The sequence below is a fragment of the Meriones unguiculatus genome, chromosome 6 (assembly GCF_030254825.1).
Source record: "Meriones unguiculatus strain TT.TT164.6M chromosome 6, Bangor_MerUng_6.1, whole genome shotgun sequence".
Lineage (NCBI taxonomy): Eukaryota > Metazoa > Chordata > Mammalia > Rodentia > Muridae > Meriones > Meriones unguiculatus.
This window is the reverse complement of record NC_083354.1, coordinates 7,047,523-7,065,058: the sequence shown is the minus strand read 5'-3', so window position 1 is coordinate 7,065,058 and position 17,536 is coordinate 7,047,523. Positions and strand designations below refer to the sequence as shown.

General features: G+C 36.3%; 1 protein-coding gene across 3 annotated transcripts in view; it reads left to right on the top strand.

Moving 5' to 3' along the window:
- Window positions 1-4,780, top strand: part of Mei4 (meiotic double-stranded break formation protein 4) — a 191,645-nt gene extending 186,865 nt beyond the window's left edge. Inside the window, exon 2 of one of the 3 annotated variants that reach the window (XR_009592214.1) lies at window positions 3,279-3,416. Coding sequence is in view for 1 of the 3 variants with exons in the window: in XM_060384692.1 (XP_060240675.1) it covers window positions 3,279-3,548 (270 nt within the window). In the remaining 2 variants the exon portion in view is untranslated. Of the gene's footprint in view, window positions 1-3,278 lie in introns of all 3 variants that reach the window. The other 2 variants (XR_002477470.2, XM_060384692.1) reach the window with 2 other exon arrangements.
- Window positions 4,781-17,536: the final 12,756 nt, after the last annotated feature.

Sequence of the window (17,536 nt, the reverse complement as noted above, 5' to 3'; positions counted from 1 at the left end):
GTTTTTCCTACTCTGATAGATGCTGCTACTAATATTTTTAATTTTATTGCCAACTAAAATTTTTTTTCTTTACTTTTATTTTAATAATTTCAATTGGTCTGTTAATTTTTATATCCCTATTTTATTTGAATTTTCTATTTTCTTAAACATGTCTGAATTCTCATAAATAATCATTTAAAATTATTTGTCAGTTTGTGTATCAGTCTTCAGGGCAGATGCTAGGGGATTAATTATGTCTGCTGTGATTTGCCTCTTGATTTTGCTATAGTTCTTGTTACTTTATGTAGTTGTCCATGTGTTCCATAGAGCAATTGTTTCTGTTAGATTTTGCAAAGTAATCTTGATGTAGTTCTATTTCCCAGTCTTTTTCCCAATGGGGCAGCCAGGGCCTAGGGATACAGCAGCTATGTAGTCTCTGTGCACTTTTGTCCAAAGTCAGAGAGTGAGAAGAGGTCAGGAGGATACTACAGAGATCATTAGCAGCCGAGGCTCTGGATATCTGCTATGGCAGTGAATGATGTCGAGTGTGGTAATCAGGTTTGGCCAATCACTTCTTTCCTCTTAGCAGGAAAAGAAATTGTAGCTGAGACAATCCTATTTGGCACTGGGTTTGTCTTTCAGGCTATTTCACAATGCTTGCAACATCAATCCAATGTGGAATCACCTACAGAGCTGATGTCCAAGGCACCAGGACATGTGGGTGGGCTATGTCTTTGGTGTCTGTGCAGTAACTGACCAGCTTTTGTAATAGCATATTTGCATTGATCATAGTATGCACATCAGAAGTGCTGTGAATGGGAACCCAAATATGCTTAGAGTTTCAATGGCTAGGGACCAGATCATAGGCACATTGATACATGGAAGCTGTGGGGTCTAAAAGACCAATGCAAAGGGTTGCACTGTGGCAGTGGCCTATTTTGGTTATGGGATTATATACTGCAGCTACAGAACACATGCTCAAAGTATGGGCTCTCTTTAGTGGCCTTAGCTTAGGATTGCCACATGCCTCTATTTGGGAAAGCTGGTAACAAAAGCGGCTACTTCTTGAAACTTGCTAGCATCCAGCCACATCTAAAAGAGGTACATGAGTCTCCTTACATGACTCTTTTTGAAGTATTTATTTATTTTCAATGGTCTTTATCTCTATAATTGGGTTTATTGGGCTACCTTTTTGAAGAGTAAATCACTCTGACTCTGCAAAAAGGTTCTTCCATTTCCGTGTCATCGCGGTGTACTGCATTGAGAAATGGTTCCAACACATTCTTTCTCCCCTGTCCCCAACTGTAATACTTTCTTTAATGAACTTCAGCAAAATTGCATAAGAAAAAGTCCCTCGTTAAGATCTGTAGACTTGGAGTTCTAATTAGTGTACTTCTGTGGCTCTTTCCTTGCCTGTGAAACGGTGATAAGCATTCAGCTTACCTCCAAGGACTTCTGACTTACTTCTTAATTAATAAGGAAATGATGAAGCAAGCTTATGAGTCTCAACTGATACCTCTATTCTGTTAGGTTTGCCATCGCACCACGCACTTAGGCCTTTTGCTTTGCCTATGTATAGCTATCAAGGCCAAATAATTCCTACAAGGCCACATGTATTTCTGTCCATGTATGTGATTTTATACTGTCCAGGACTACTCTATGCCTTGCATAGACTCAGAATGTGAAGATATCTAGTTACCTAATATCGTCAGTCTACCGTTTTGCCTCTATACATGTTTCTAAAATCCTACCAACACAAACATTCTATGATCCTTGGCAGGAATGTCATGCATTGAAAATAGTAGACATAAAATTGAATTTAAAACTCTGCACTGTCATGGGTAAAACTCTTTACTGACCACTTGAGGTGTTTGCTTATAAGTAAGTAATTACCTGCACATAAGTAATGACAGGTAATATTCCGAATTCAAATGCTTGGGGCCAAGAGTATTTTGTAATTAGATTTTAAACCCTTTAGGATTTTACATGTTCCTAATAAAATAATTTGGAAATGGAACACAGTTCTTACATGAAATTCCTTTATGTATCATAAGCACTTTATGTATGCAGGCCGTAAATGATTTTATATAGTATATCCATGTACCTCTACTGTCACTAAGATGTGTCATATAAAGTCAGTTATGGAAATTTTCATTTACACTCTCATATTCTGATCCAAAACACATTGATTTTAAGAGATTTGGATTGAAGTTTTAAGAATAATTATTTATAGAACAATGGTAGAAAATAATTTCGATTTATATAAGCTGTCAAGAAAAAATAATGTTTTTAAAGTCTTTTAAATAATTGTTTTCTTTCTTTCCACTTGATCAATTTAGTTGTCTCCCTCTTTCACCAATCAAAGGGGCAGGAAGACAGAAGGCATTCAGAATATTTATTTGTTTGTTTGTTTATTGCAATGTATTCACTTTGTATCCCCGCTGGAGCCCTGTCTCTCTTCTCCTCCCAGTCCCACCCACCCTCCCTCGTCTCTCCAAATGCCCTTCTAGCTAACCCTTGCCTATCAGGTCTCATCAGGGTTGGGTGCATCATCTTGCTCTGTAGGCTGGCAAGGCTGCACCCCCTACGGGGGGGTGATCAAAGAGCCAACCACTGAGTTCATGTCAGAGGCAGCACCTGTATCCTTTACTAGGGAATCCACTTGGAAACTGAGCAACCTGTGGGCTTCCTCTGAGCAAAATGTCTAGGTCCTCTCCATGCATGGTCCTTGGTTGGAGCATTGGTTTCTGCAGGGCCACCTGAGCCCAGGTTTTTTGGCTCTGTTGTTCTCCTTGTGGAGTTCCTGTCCCCTCCAGGTCTTTCTATCTCCCTCTTCTTCCTTACAGTTTCTGGCACGCTGCCCAAAGTTTGGCTATGAATCTCAGTATCCCCTTCGATACCCTCGTGGGTAGAGTCTACTCAATGGAATACTACTCAGCAATTAAAAACAAGGAAATCATGAAATTTTGAGGCAAATGGATGGAACTAGAAAAGATCCTCAGTGAGGTAACCCAGAAGCAGAAAGACAGATATAGTACATTCTCAATTATAAGTGTATATTAGCCATATAATATAGGGTAAACATACTAAAATCTGTAGTCCTAGAGAAGTAAACAACAAGCAGGACCTCAGGGAAGATGCTTAATCCTCATTCAAAAGGTCAAACAAGATAGACGTCAGATGTAGGAGAAGACAAGAAAGAGCATGGAGCCTTCCACAGATACTTTTCTGACACTATAACCCTGTATTTCCTGCTCTGAGCCACACAGCGTCTTATACATTTTCTTGTTCCTTTGTAGGGTCAAGGCAATTACAATGTGACACGCTATGAAAATATTTTCTCCTTGTTCTTGATTCTGGAGCAACTTCTTCAACGGGAAACCCAGGGAAATGCCAAAACACATATCGATCACAGCAGCCCAGAAATCCAGACATTTCTTCACAAGCATGATGAAACTGTGTTCCAACTTTCAGATGCATTTCCTTTATTTACTTTTTACTTATGGAGACTGGGCATTCTCTTGAACTCAGCAGAAATGGAAACTGCCAAGACTGAATCATCTCCCTAGAAGTTTACAACACATCAGAAAATGCTGTGCTTCAATATTTTCCAAAAAAAAAGTTTTTAAATGAGTATTTTAATTTGACCTACCAAGCTAATCATTATTTCAATTTAATGATAAATCTTCTGTATAAAAGATGATAAATCACTGTGCTATGTTATGGTCAGGCAATTCCAGTTGACCATGCCCCAGTATGTTCGTGCATTATATCTTAATTCACTCAATAGTCTAGCTCTGTTCTCTAAAATGGCCTTTCTCCTAAAATACAGTAAGTTGTCAGTGATTTCCATCTGATACAAATCTACAAATTGTAATGAAATAAAGTGTAAACTTCTGTCACTAATACAATTAAATACAAGGTTTAAGTAAATGGTAAAAAATAAAATTTACTATGTAGTTTTTTACTCATTCATTTTCCCCCTGAAGGATAGTGCTGTAGAAAGAGAAAAGGATTTAGAAACCAATGGCTTTTAATTTTATTTAATCAACATATTTGCAAAGTATTTTTGAAGTGTTAATTCGTTCTTCCTCTCTGTTTTTAAACAATTTTTTCTGTTAGTTAAAAACATTGCTAGGATTGTTAAAATGTGGTAAAGTTGCGCATTATTAAGTCATTAGAGATGCTTTTACAAATTTTAATATCCTCCAAGAAATAAACCTTATACTTATTAAAAGTACCAAGTTTAATTTTTTCATTGCACAATTTCCTTTGCTTCATTTCCGCTATTAAACTTATAACAGACAAACTTAATGAGAACATGTTTTGTACTTTCCAATTTTGCAATTTAAAGAAAATATAATATAATTTCTTCCTTCTGTTAATTTTATCTGATTGTGTGTTATAAGTTAATTATTATTTCCAGATGCCATTAGTACTAGAAAAATTATTCTTGCTAATTTGTTCTATGATGTATATAAAATTATATCATCTTCCAGGATTTTTTTGTTTTTGTTTTTGTTCTTAACCAGCAAATCTGTTATGGAAAAAAAAAAACTCCTTGAAATGGCTGAATAAACAAGCAGAAATTGGCAATATCAGTGGACACAGAAACATGGGAGGGAGACAATTTCCTGGAGTTGTGCTCCTATGCAAAGGACTAAAGGCAACTGTGACTGCTGGGAGAAGGAGAACTACCCTTCCCCAAGGATGAGCCCCTGATTTGTAATTGCTTGACTTAAACTGCTTAAATTGACTTAATTGCTTTTCTTAAGAATAAACAAAGTCTAGTTGATATTTCCAGTTGATGGTATTTATTTAACTGGCATAGATAAAAATTCGACTCTGGTATCTGTTGTGCAAGACAATATGACTAACATTTCCTGAGAATAAAGCACATTAAGTCTTTTAGCATGCCAAGATCAAGAACAGATATCCATACATGGATTAGAGTTAATTCCAAGTCTTAGCCATGGAAATAAATAAAGCGTTTGAGCCTAGCTTAGGCTGGCTCCAAAATAAAACTTTCTTTTTAGTCAAAAGAAAAAAAAAAGATATCTCTATTTCATGACTAGAATTTACAGTGTGATCCTATTTTCCAAGTATGATATGTGGACAAATGTGCAGATATGTGTTTATGTAAGTGTGCATACATGTGGATGCCAAAGCTTAATGAATCTCATTCCTCAGAGATCAGGCCTGTTTGGTTGTTTCAGGTTTTGTTTTGTTTCTTGTTTCATTTGAGACAGAGCCTTTCTCTGGCACCTGAAGTTTTCAGATCATGTGTGTGGGATTGGTCAGCAAGCTCAAAAGGTTCTGGTCTCTGCCTCTCCAGTGTTTGGGTTTCAAGCACATGCCACCATGACTTTTTACATGTGACTCAAACTCAGGTTGTCACTTTAACAACTGAGCTGTCTCCTCAGTCCCATGTTTGATATTTTTAAGCCATTTTATGAAGCAATAAAACATCTTCTTAGTTGTATCATAGAGAAAACGATAGGCAGAATTAATTTAAAATGCATTAGCAGTGTAAGTGATATGTTCCCCAAAGTAGCTTTGTTTTGTAGCTCTTGCTCACATCTTTTCATGTAATGTGGAAAATGCATGTAAGGCCTTTACTTGCTCTCTGCTTATCAAGCGGTACTACACATATTTTGTTTTGCCATATTGAAAGAACTGTGGCATTCAACTGAGAACACATTATAGAAGGAACAAATAAAAGGAAAGGAAGGCAAGAGATGATGCGGTCAACACTATCTTACAACATAGGATGAGTGATACTGTGATTTTCTCATAATAGCATCCATCTTCCAGTTTTAAAGTGTGATGAACAAGCAGTATTTATTACTATTAAGAGAGTATGTTTTTTTAATGCATGCCTAAATGATTAGGTGAAACTGTGAATTTAACTCATTATTACTATTATTATTATTATTATTATTATTATTATACATTGGGATTTCTGTGTCTTTCCTAACTTGTGGAAGTCGTTCAGTGGAAGAATATAGTACTTAGATTTAAAAGATGAGGATAGCACCCTGTCTCTACCATATAATAAAACTCCCATTTGATCGTTAATATTTTTAAAAAAGATAATTCACCATTGGGTTGTCTGTGTAAGATGACATGCAAACATTGCTTAGTGAACTCCAAAGTGAAAAGGATGCTATAAGGAGCAAGTGCTTATGGAATATTTGATGCACACCAGGAACCTGTTCCAAGCATCTACCTGTATACCTCATTCAGTCTTCCTGCAGTCCCAGTCAGTATCATGAGGTCAGCTGGTCATGCTTTATAGCTGAGAAACAAGGAAGTTAAATGGGTTGTGCACAGTCACAGAGTAGGAGACTTATATTCTTCTCCATATGTTCTACTGGCTCTCAAAATGGACTCATGGCTAAACCATACTAAAATGCATATTATACTTGAATTTAAATTTTATTTAATGGTGATTTTGATGAATATACGTAATAAATTAACTTTTAATTAGCAATGTTTTTGCAGATTTTATAATCTGCAATGTACTCGATTTTCATTGATCTTTTTGCCACAGGGAAAGCATTCTTTAGAAGTCCAGAATCAATGAGCTCTGAAGACAGTAATACATCTAGCAAACCACTTTTCTCCCAATCAGGGTGCTATGGAATAAATTCCAGTATCCCCATACCATAGAGATGACTTCTATGCTCGACTTCTATGGTAGATGTCTTGGCTTGGCTTGTGTTTACTATTCTGGATCCCTGCTGGATCTGAATTCTAACCTTAGCTCTGGCTGAGAATGTTACACAAGTGTTAACTTTCTTTTGGAGACATCTGAATTTCTGTGAGTTTTCCTTCTCTTTGTACTGTCTTTCAGAATAACAAATGGAGATATTGCTTTCTTTCCCCCCAGTCAAATGTGGTCATGTGATAAATGCCTTGGTAAATGTTTCTCTAGAAATTGAATCCTGTGCAAGATTAGCAAAGATAGTTGTATTTCATGTAATATGGGAACACTAGATTGATAAGGTTGTTGAACTCCATCATTAGAGGAGAGTGAGGTTTTTATATTTTTTGTCCCTTTTTTTACCCTGATCCTCTAATTTCTCAAAATTGTATATATGAACTATCATATTGTCTTTACTGATGACATCTATTTTCTATTTTCTAAACCTCTAGTGAGAAACAATGTGCCCAGTAAAATTTTGGTCCCATGTATAACCTGTGTAAAACAGCTAGAGCAAACAAGTATTTTCTTCCTCTACTTCTTCCAGACTTTCCAAGACATGACAGCCACAAGCTGACAAAATACATCAACCAAAATACATCTCCTTTGAGCGATAACAATGTAAGTCACCTTGATGAAACACCATGGGTTTGTTAAGGCACAAACTACCAGACAGTAACCAGCTCCTAACCTGGTCTGCTTGTCCCTGAATTTCATAGTCCTTTGGCCCTATTAATTTCAACATCATCAGCAATCTGTCCTGTCAACAGACATCAGAAAAACCATCACTTATCCCTGGGTCACATGTGCTGCATGTGAGCATATTCAAGGCAGAAATGTATCCTTGGCTCCGTTAATCAGCCAGTTAGTCACTCCTGATTGTGTACTTGAAAATGCCAAAATATTGAGTGTGAGATCTGTCTTGTTAGTGCTGGTTCATTTATGACAAGCATGCAAAATAAAATGACACGGAACATGTTAGTTGATAGACTGGCCAAAAGCTACTTTTGAACTGATTTAAGTGGGCTCTTCATTTGGCCCCTAAAATTTTACCACTCAAAAAGAGTCTATATAAGCGTAGAACTAGGCATTTCTAGTTCTAAATGGTACATAGCAAGTTTACTGTTGATTTCCTTGCTCTCACATGGAAGCTGGAAATGTAGTTGCTGCTGCAGTGGTAATATACCCTATCGTCCATGGAATGGAACTGTCAAACTGTGAATGAGCTATACACAGGGATGTGGGTGAACGTACCTCTGAAAAAACCACTGCCACTTCTGATCTAGGGAACACCTTTCCTTTACTTCATGACACAGAAGACTGAAGACAGATGTGCACAATTTGATGCACAGGTGCAGTGTTCTTTCTGGATGCTGGTTCCTAGGAGACAAAGCTGAAAATTTAGAAGTAGTTTAGTATTTTGAAAAAAAAAATACAACAAATTGTGGATACTTATAGATAAAACACAAGTAAATATCATACCCATTTCACTGTGGAATAAGCTGAGTTTTTGTTCAACAACAACAACAAAAAAAACATCATTTCCATGTATGAAACACTTTTTTAACTAAAAAGTTCTAAATTCTAGTTACCCTCTTTACAATGATCTTTTCTGTCTCAGTACCTGTTGGTGGAAACTTCAAATCCTTTTCATCCTCACTTGTTCTATTTTTTTTTTTTTTGCTTGTAGTAAGACACTTGTATGCCTTTCTTTTTTTATATATTAATTACAGTTTATTTACTTTGTATCCCAGCTGTAGCCTTCTCCCTCATTCCCTCATCTCCTCCTTGCCCCTCTCTAAGTCTACTGATAGAGAAGGACCTCCTCCCCTTCCATCTGGCCCTAGCTTATCAGGTCTCATCAGGACTGGCTGTTCTATTTTTAATAAAGTCACTAAAGAGCAGTTTTGCACCAAGAGTCACATAAAGATCACTGATAGGTGTGTCCTATTTATATCCCTTCTTTCAATATCTGAAAGGGAACACTGTTTTGTGAAGACAGTGCTTGGATTATGGCACTGTTCCGACAATGAAAAAAATAAACATGGGGTTTTCACGCTATGTGTAGGTGATTTTCATTGACAGTTGAGCAATAGCAGTTTACTTCTGTATATTCTTTCCTATAAGACACATTTGAGCATAAAAGGAAAAGCACCACATAGCCAATAGAGCACATTGGTGGTTCGGCACCAAACTGACTGCTCTATTATACTAGAGATCTAGAACTACAGAAGACCAGACCTCTATTCACTGCAAACTCAAGACTATGAAGAAACGAGTTTCTAAAACATATCATCATATAAAAATAAGGGGAATGAAATGAAGACACACTCTAATCTTGCTTTACTTTCTAAATTCTCTGTAAGCAGAGACTTAATTCAAACTTTGCCCTATTCACTAGAGAGAGAAGTCACTTCTGCCTGTGAACAATCCCTTTACTAGTACAGAAGGTAGTTCATTGCATTGAATTAGATGTGACTACATTGACTATATTTTTCTCTTCAAAATGGGGCAAAGGAACCATCACAGTAAATGTGATCAATTATGGCAGAATGATGTCAAAATGTATTAATAGTCTGAAAGACTATCATCAAACCGAGACACTACTCAGAAAGAATATGGAAAATCCATTAAAATGTCAAGAAACATATATCACAGAGGCAATATTTACAAGTGGAGTACACTGCTGAATGGGCAATCATATAAGAACTAGGCTTGAACTCCTGCAAGAAGATACAACATAATTTGACTTTCATTTTTGGAAATAAATTTACTGACATCTTAGCAATTGTGAAAATTATCTAGCCTGTGTAGAAGATGGAAAAGCATGGAGGATGTTGCGATGTAGAGAATCTGAAAAAAGGAAAAATGTTAAATGTTACTAAGGTTAATGTAGTTACGTTAATGTAGTTAAGGTAGGTTAATGTAGTTAAGAATATAGAGATTTTCTTTAAAAATAGTTCTTTATAATGGAGTAAACTTTTAAAAATATTCCCAGGTAAAAGTGACTTTGATCTATCTCCTTGGAGCACCAGATACCTGAAAAATATTGGGTTATAACTATGTCAGTATGACATTTTGTTTATAATTAAAATTATTTACCTCCCAGGAAGTACAGGAAATGGAGAGCATCATAACAAAATGATCTTGAAGCATGACCATTTATAAGCAACCTTTCTGCATTAATTATTTATTGCTGGGCATTTTCAAGCCAAAATTAGATCACGCTGAGATACCACTGGAGAAGAAAACATGTTCTTATCCCTTTGCTTTCCTTATTTTAGTTTACTTTTAAATTTTGACAACTGAAACTTTGAAAATACTCATAGCAAAATAAGAGTATCTTATAACACAGTAATTATTTTTCTAAATAAATTCCCGAAATTAATTCCTACTTATGAGTGATTGTTAATCTAAAATTGAACAACCTGTGCAATATTCAAAACTCTTAATATTATTCAATAGTTCAAAGAAGAATTTTTGCACCTCTATTACCATATCCTTCTCTTTGCAATCCAGAATGATGTTCACTTTGAGCTGGCAAGATGGCTCAGAGGCTAAAGAACACTGGCTGTTCCTCCAAAGGTCCTGAGTTCAATTCCCAGCAACCACATGGTGGCTCACAACTGTCTATAATGGTGCTCTTTTCTGTCATGTAGGCACACGTGCAGACAGAATGCTGTATAGATAATAAATAAATAATCTTAAAAAAGAAAAAGAAAAAAGAGAAATCGATGAGCAAAGATAAACAGGTAGTTAGATGCAAATCATGTCTGTGATGCTTGGCTTTTATTTCACATTCATACACGGTTGCAGGAGGAATAGAAGGTTCAAGTAGGAGAGGGAAAGAATGTGGTGAATTGGCCAAAAATAGGCTTGGGTGACATGACCCAAGTAATGTTCAGAATGGAAGCAAATAGACAGAAGCAACAGCAGTAAAACTGTTGCAAAAGAGTAACATTTTTTTTTTGTTTCTGATAAGAACCTGATTAATTCTCTTATGTGCATCTTGCACATTAAACATATTTGTCCTAACTTCCAGTGACCTTGATCTGATAAAAAAAAAAACAAAAAACAGAAATAAGCATCTCAGACGTGTGAGCCACAGTTTGAGGCCTCAAGATGGACTATAAGATAGCCATACCTTTCTGATGCTACATTTCCATGAACACCTATCAAGGGATTTCTTTGGACTTTGGTGCAGAAATAACTACAATCTATAAAAATCTCATGTGAAAGTTTACTGGGGATAAATTTATTTGACGCTAACATAGAATAGATATACAGCTTATTGTGAAGGAACTTTTAGTCATATTTCTGTTGCTGTTATTAGACACTCTGAGCAAAGCAAATCATAGGAGAAAATATTTTGCTTCCAATGACAGGTTACAGTTCAAAGTCCATAGCTGATGGAAGGTCAAGGCAAGAATTCAAGCATCTATTCATATCCACAGTCATAACCAGAAAGAGAATTAATGCATCCATACAGCCTGCTTTCTGCTCTCATCAACCATTCTTCTATCCTATGTAGTTCAAATCCCAACCAAGAAATTCACCACCCATAGTGGACTGAGCCTCTCTTCATCAATTAACCATCAAGAAAATACCCCATAATCGTATTTATGTGTCAGCCTGGCCTAAACAATTCTTCAATTTAGACTCCTTTGTCAGATGACTCTAGGCTATGGCAAGTTGATATTTAAAACTAACCATGGCAAGTTGGATAAAGTGTTTCTATTTATCCTTAAAGTTTCTATTTTTAATTAGGTAACACATTCTCACTGAGAACAAATAATAACAGTCAATGACATAATGTTTGGAAACCAACAAATGTTTTAATATTTTCTATATAAACATCATCAAACTTTTGGTAAAGCACTCACATGTATCCCTTAATAACCAATAATAACATGCTATATTCTTGTTCAAATAAACGTGAAATATTAGGTAAATAAAAATATAGGTAGAATCCAGCATAGTGGCGTATGCCTGTAATCTCAGCATTCTGGGAGGCAGAGGCAAGTGGATCTCTATGAATTCGAGGCCAGCCTGATCTACAAGCAAGTTCAGGACAGCCAAGGCTATACATAAAGAAACCCTGTTTGAAAAAAAAAATAGATAGATAGATAGATAGATAGATAGATAAAAAGTAGATAGATATATAATTGATATATGATGGCTAGATAGCTAGATGATAGATACATACACACATAGATACGTACATGATAGATAGAAAGATAGTAGATAGAAAAATTGATGATAGATAGATAGATAGATAGATGATCGATAGATACATAAATACATATATACATACATAGACAGACAGACTCAGGCACTATTGAACCTCTGATTGTTTTAACAAATTTTACTTAATATCTTTAGAATAGTATTTTCCATTCCTTGTGATATCTTGATTGCTTTGTAGATTGTGGTCCAGACAGCCCATGGCTTTATCACAGTGACTTCAGAGACACTGTCAAAAACAAAACACTAAAGTGATCAGCACTCACTCAAGGTTCTGAGAAACATTTTTTTTTTTGGCTTCTATGCTGTTTATTTTGTTTTGTTTGCAACAATTTAAAGTTAAATGTCATTTGGTTGCTTTGTTTATACGGTTTATCACAATCTCTTTTCTATCTGAGACACTGGTAATCAAGTTAAATATTAAATCAAGACTAAAGTCGAAGTGGATCGAAGATCTCAACATAAAACCAGATACTCTAAATTGGTTAGAAGAAAAAGTGGTGAAGAGCCTAGAACTCATTGGCACAGGAGAGAACTTCCTGAACAGAACACCAATAGCACAGGCTATAAGAGCAACAATCAATAAATGGGACCTCATGAAACTGAGAAGCTGTAAGGCAAGACACTGTCGTCAGAACAAAACAACAGTCTACAGAGTGGGAAAGAATCTTCACCAACCCTATATCTGACAGAGGGCTGATATACAGAATATATAAAGAACTAAAGAACTTAAAAAGCAATAAATCAAGGAATCCAATTAAAAAATGGGGTACGGAGCTAAACAGAGAATTCTCTATAGAGGAAGATAGAATGGCAGAGAAACACTTAAAGAGATGCTCAACATCCTTAGCCATCAGAGAGATACAAATAATAAAGGACCCTGAGATTTCACTTTACACACATCAAAATGGCTAAAATCAAAAACTCAAATGACAACACATGCTGTAGAGGTTGCGGAGAAGGGGAAACCCTCCTCCATTGCTGGCGGGAATCAACAACCACTTTGGAAATCAATCTGGCGCTTTCTCAGACAATTCGGAATAGTGCTTCCTCAAGACCCAGCTATACCACTCCTAGGCATATACCCAAAATTTGCTCAAGTACACAACAAGGACATTTGCTCTACCATGTTTGTAGCAGCTTTATTTGTAATAGCCAGAACCTGGAAACAACCCAGATATCCATCAACGAAGGAATGGATATAGAAATTGTGGTGTTTTTACACAATGGAGTACTACTCAGCAATCAAAAACAAGGAAATCATGAAATTTGCAGACAAATGGTGGGATCTAGAAAATATTCTGAGTGAGGTATCCCAGAAAGAGAAAGACACACATGGTATATACTCACTTATATAGACCTACAAGATGTGATAAACATAATGAAATCTATACACCTAAAGAAGATAAACAAGAAAGAAGACCTGGGGTGCTATGATCAATCCTCACTTAGAAGGACAAATAGGATGGATATTGGATGTAGGAGAAAACAAGTAACAGGACAGGAGCCTACTACAGAGGGCCTCTGAAAGACTCTACATAACAGTGTATCAAAGCAGATACTAAGACTCATAACCAAACATTCAGCAGAGTGCAGGGAATCATATGAAAGTAGGGGGAGTTAGTATGACATGGAGAGGATAGGGACTCCACAGGGACCAAATATCTGGGCACAGGAGTCTTATATGAGACTGTTTCTTCAACCGAGGACCATATATGGATATAATCTAGAACCTCTGCTCGGATGTAGCAGTGAGTTACCCTAGTAAGGGGAACAGGGACCATTTCTGACATGAACTCAATTGCAGGCTCTTTGACCTCCCCACTCCCCAATGGAGGAGCAGCCTTGCTAGGCCACAGAAGAGGACTTTGCAGCCAGTCCTGAAGATACCTGATAAAATAGATGAAGGGGAGGAGGTCCTCCCCTATCAGTGGACTTAGAAAAAGGCAGGGAGGAGATGAGGGAGGGAGGGTGAGATTGGCAAGGAATGAGGGAGCAGGATACAGCTGGTAATAAATGTAACTAATGTACCTAATAATAAAAATAAAAAAAAAATAGTTTTGTGCAAAAAAATGATACTGGCCATTTCCTAATACTACGGGATGCAGTAAGATATTAGTAATGTATTAAACCTAACTAGACTTTTCAGGTGAATGTGTCACTCTGTGTGTGTGTCTGTGTGTGTGTCTGTCTGTCTGTCTGTCTGTGTGTATGTGCACATATGCACTCATATTATATTTGTTGGAGGGATGCATGCATTTCATGATACGCCTGTGAGGTCAGAGGATAACTTTTTGTAGTCTCTTTTTTTCCTCCCTCCTTTTTATGGGTCTTAGGAATGGAACTGTGGGATCAAGTTCAAGTACAATCACTAGCCTTACACAACATGAGCTTTCATCTGCTTGTCCAGCTCTCAAGTTTCTCATTTTTTTCTTGCAGTGAATGATTTGCCTTTAGGATTAATTTTTGATAAATTACAAAGAAATAAATTTAATTGTAGCATCTTCAATCCAGCTGACTCTCTCTCCTCCCCCCATTCAGTTCCATGACTGTTTCTATTCCCGTTTCCCTCAAGAGCCTATGCGGCATGGTCTCGGGTGTCCAACAATGCCTGGAGAGGCTGTGACTCTGCTGGTTGCTCAGGACACAAGGCTGGGTGTCTCAGTTGTCACAAAATTGTGCTAAAAAGTTTGGGGGTTTCTGGAGAGCAACATATTCTCAATCAACATTGGAAGCTCAGTGAGGATGGTTTCAATATTAGCTGAGGAACACTGCAGCAATGGACAGATGGATGTACCATAAGGGATGAAGACAAAGAGGCTATGGGCTGACACTAGAAGGTACCACCTATGCTAAGGTTGGGTCTCCCCACTTCAAATAATATGACTAAGAAAGTGCCTCACAGGAGTGCCCACTCACTAAAGTGTTAGTTGATTCCAGATCCTAGATTAACCATCCTAGATAGACTAATGTTATTTTCTTAGAACTAGACCTAGTTATCATGAGAGTAGATCTGAACCTCTCTTAATTTATATAAACCCATAAAATATTTCTACAAATCATTTTTTCTCCCTCACTGGTGATTTTTGATCATTTACCATATAACATCATTGGATGATGCAGCACAAGGAATCATACTAAATACAGAAATTATGCTCCTGGACTCTTCACTCTTCATCCCAAACCAAATAAACCCCATTAAAAAAAAAAAAAAAGCACTGATTTAGGAATCTATTGAACTATTGGAATTTGGGAGCTCTTTTTAAATGAAGAATCTAAAAATCTTCAAAAGATTAATTTCAAAAGAAAAAAAAATTACCACTACCATTGTGCTTTTCAATAACACCAACACACTGGATTTGCAACATTTTAAAAATCGTGTTTGTGTTCTAATCTTTTGAGACTTCTCAGGACATTCAGCTAGGGATTAGAGTCATCAGAGTATTACATTCATGGGAATGTAATTTCCACAGTTTATTGAAATTATCTTTTTTTGCCGTCTTTACTTGTAGATTTCAGTAAATAAGCTGCATGACTATGGGCATAGGATCGATAGAGATCTGCTAAAGGAAGAATTGTTTCTCTCAGGAATACTGAAGCAAAGTCACTGTCAACTGGAACCGGCATGGAAAGACCGGTTTGCTGAAGACACACTCCCTGAGATTTCAGTGTTGGGCGCCCTCTTAATTGCCCCGTTTTGGATATATAATTGTACTGTTTTCCACACAACATCTTACTGAATATGACAGAGATTCACGTTCAGTTTAAGTTGAAGTGCATCAGTTCAGAGCACCAGTGAGGTTGTCTTATTCGTAGGTGTGTCAATCCTGCTATTGCAACAAAAATACTTTTATGACTGACAGAGTAAGATCCAGAGTCTCTTAGTTTTCAGTGAGCCAAGAATTTAAAATTTCACAGTCCATCAAAAACATCATTTTTTTTTTTTTTTTTTTAGTGAATCTCTTCAGAAAACCACAAAAACTCACCTTGGCCTTCCTTGTAGACCTCAGTTTTTCAAATTTGTTTTTCTTTTTCTTTTTCTTTTTTTTTTTTTTTTGGAAGTCTAATTTTAGATTTGTATAAATTAGTAAAAGTTCAGGGGGCAAGATAATGAAGTTAATTTTCCGGGAATGTGACACCACACCACAAGTGTTACTCTGGAAGATATCACAACCAGCTTAGTGATGACTTAATGTCTATTTTCCTTCTTCATGCTGGGGTTTTTACTAGCTTGAGCATATACCAGTGTTGTGCACGCTGTTTCAATTATTATGAGTTCCTATGTGCAGTTCTTCAGCTATGTCCCTAGAGTGCTGTTTCCTTGTATAGTCACATACCACCTTTTCTTACATTCTTTCCGCCCAATCTTCCACCGTGATCCCTGAGCCTTAGGAGGAGAGGCATACCATTAGGACTGAGAATTCTATGCTCTCTTTCTTTGTATACCTAGACTAGTGTCATCACCATCTGACACAAAAGTAAGCTTCTCTGATGAGGTTTGAGAGATGCGCTAAGTCTATGCATGTACGGAAGTCTTTCTATTTTGAGCTGCTATGGAATGGAATACTGACTTTCTATCTTATATTGCTATGGAATGGAATACTGGCTTATGTTTGGATGCAAACTTTTTCAGAAACAAACAAATGCTTTCCAAATCTGGAAAAAAAGAAACATTTATGTTATTCTGATACCATATTTAGAATATCATAGAAACAAATTCTATTTAGAATAAAATAGTCTGTAGTTTAATCCTTGTGAATCTTCTAACCTTTACATACTGAAAGCATTTTGGTAAATAACTATTAAAATGTAAGCTTCAAATAACACTGCCTTGAACATTTTTTTCATGCATAACCATAATAAAGTATGTAAAAAGCTAGAAAGTAAGAGTGGAATAATTTTTGTCATGAGATGCCAATTTCAAATGTATTCAAAGTGTATTCATTGATGGGATATAGAAGAAGATGGTGAAAACCTATACAAGAGTAATTTATAACTGGCTGTTCCTAGACATTTGGTTTCTATTCAATAAATTATGACCCAGTGGACTTTTTAAATGAATGCCATGTCTGGGACAGATAGTAGCACTTTGGTAACCCCCAAATATAACATGTTAAAGTGAAGCCAAATGCTCCACTCATTCTTTTTTACCTTCTGTAACAGTTTTTAAAGCTCACCTGGGGACCTGTCAGAATGTGTACTCCTGCACTGTAACGAAGGATTGAGAAAACTGCTATAAAAATGCAAATTTGGTGATATTAATAGTTTTTTTTTCTCAAAGCTGCCTAGGTAGGTATCATTCAGAGAAATAACAAACATTTGTGGTAAATAAGAACTGACTAAAATATCACTTGCTGTATGATCTTCTAACAAGTTTTAAAAATAGCAGCTTAAGTGTAATTAAAATATGATCTGCAATGAAGTTTTCCCACTAAGAAGAGAATTTTAAAAGGCACATGACATTCAGGGACAAATATATGACTCAGAAATCACTTAATTTTTTTTTATTTTGGGAATAAAAATTTGCTTACCATTTGCTGCAAAGAGAAGCATATTTGCTGAGGAATGAGAGCCATGCTTATTTGAGGGTACGAGGGTAAATATTTA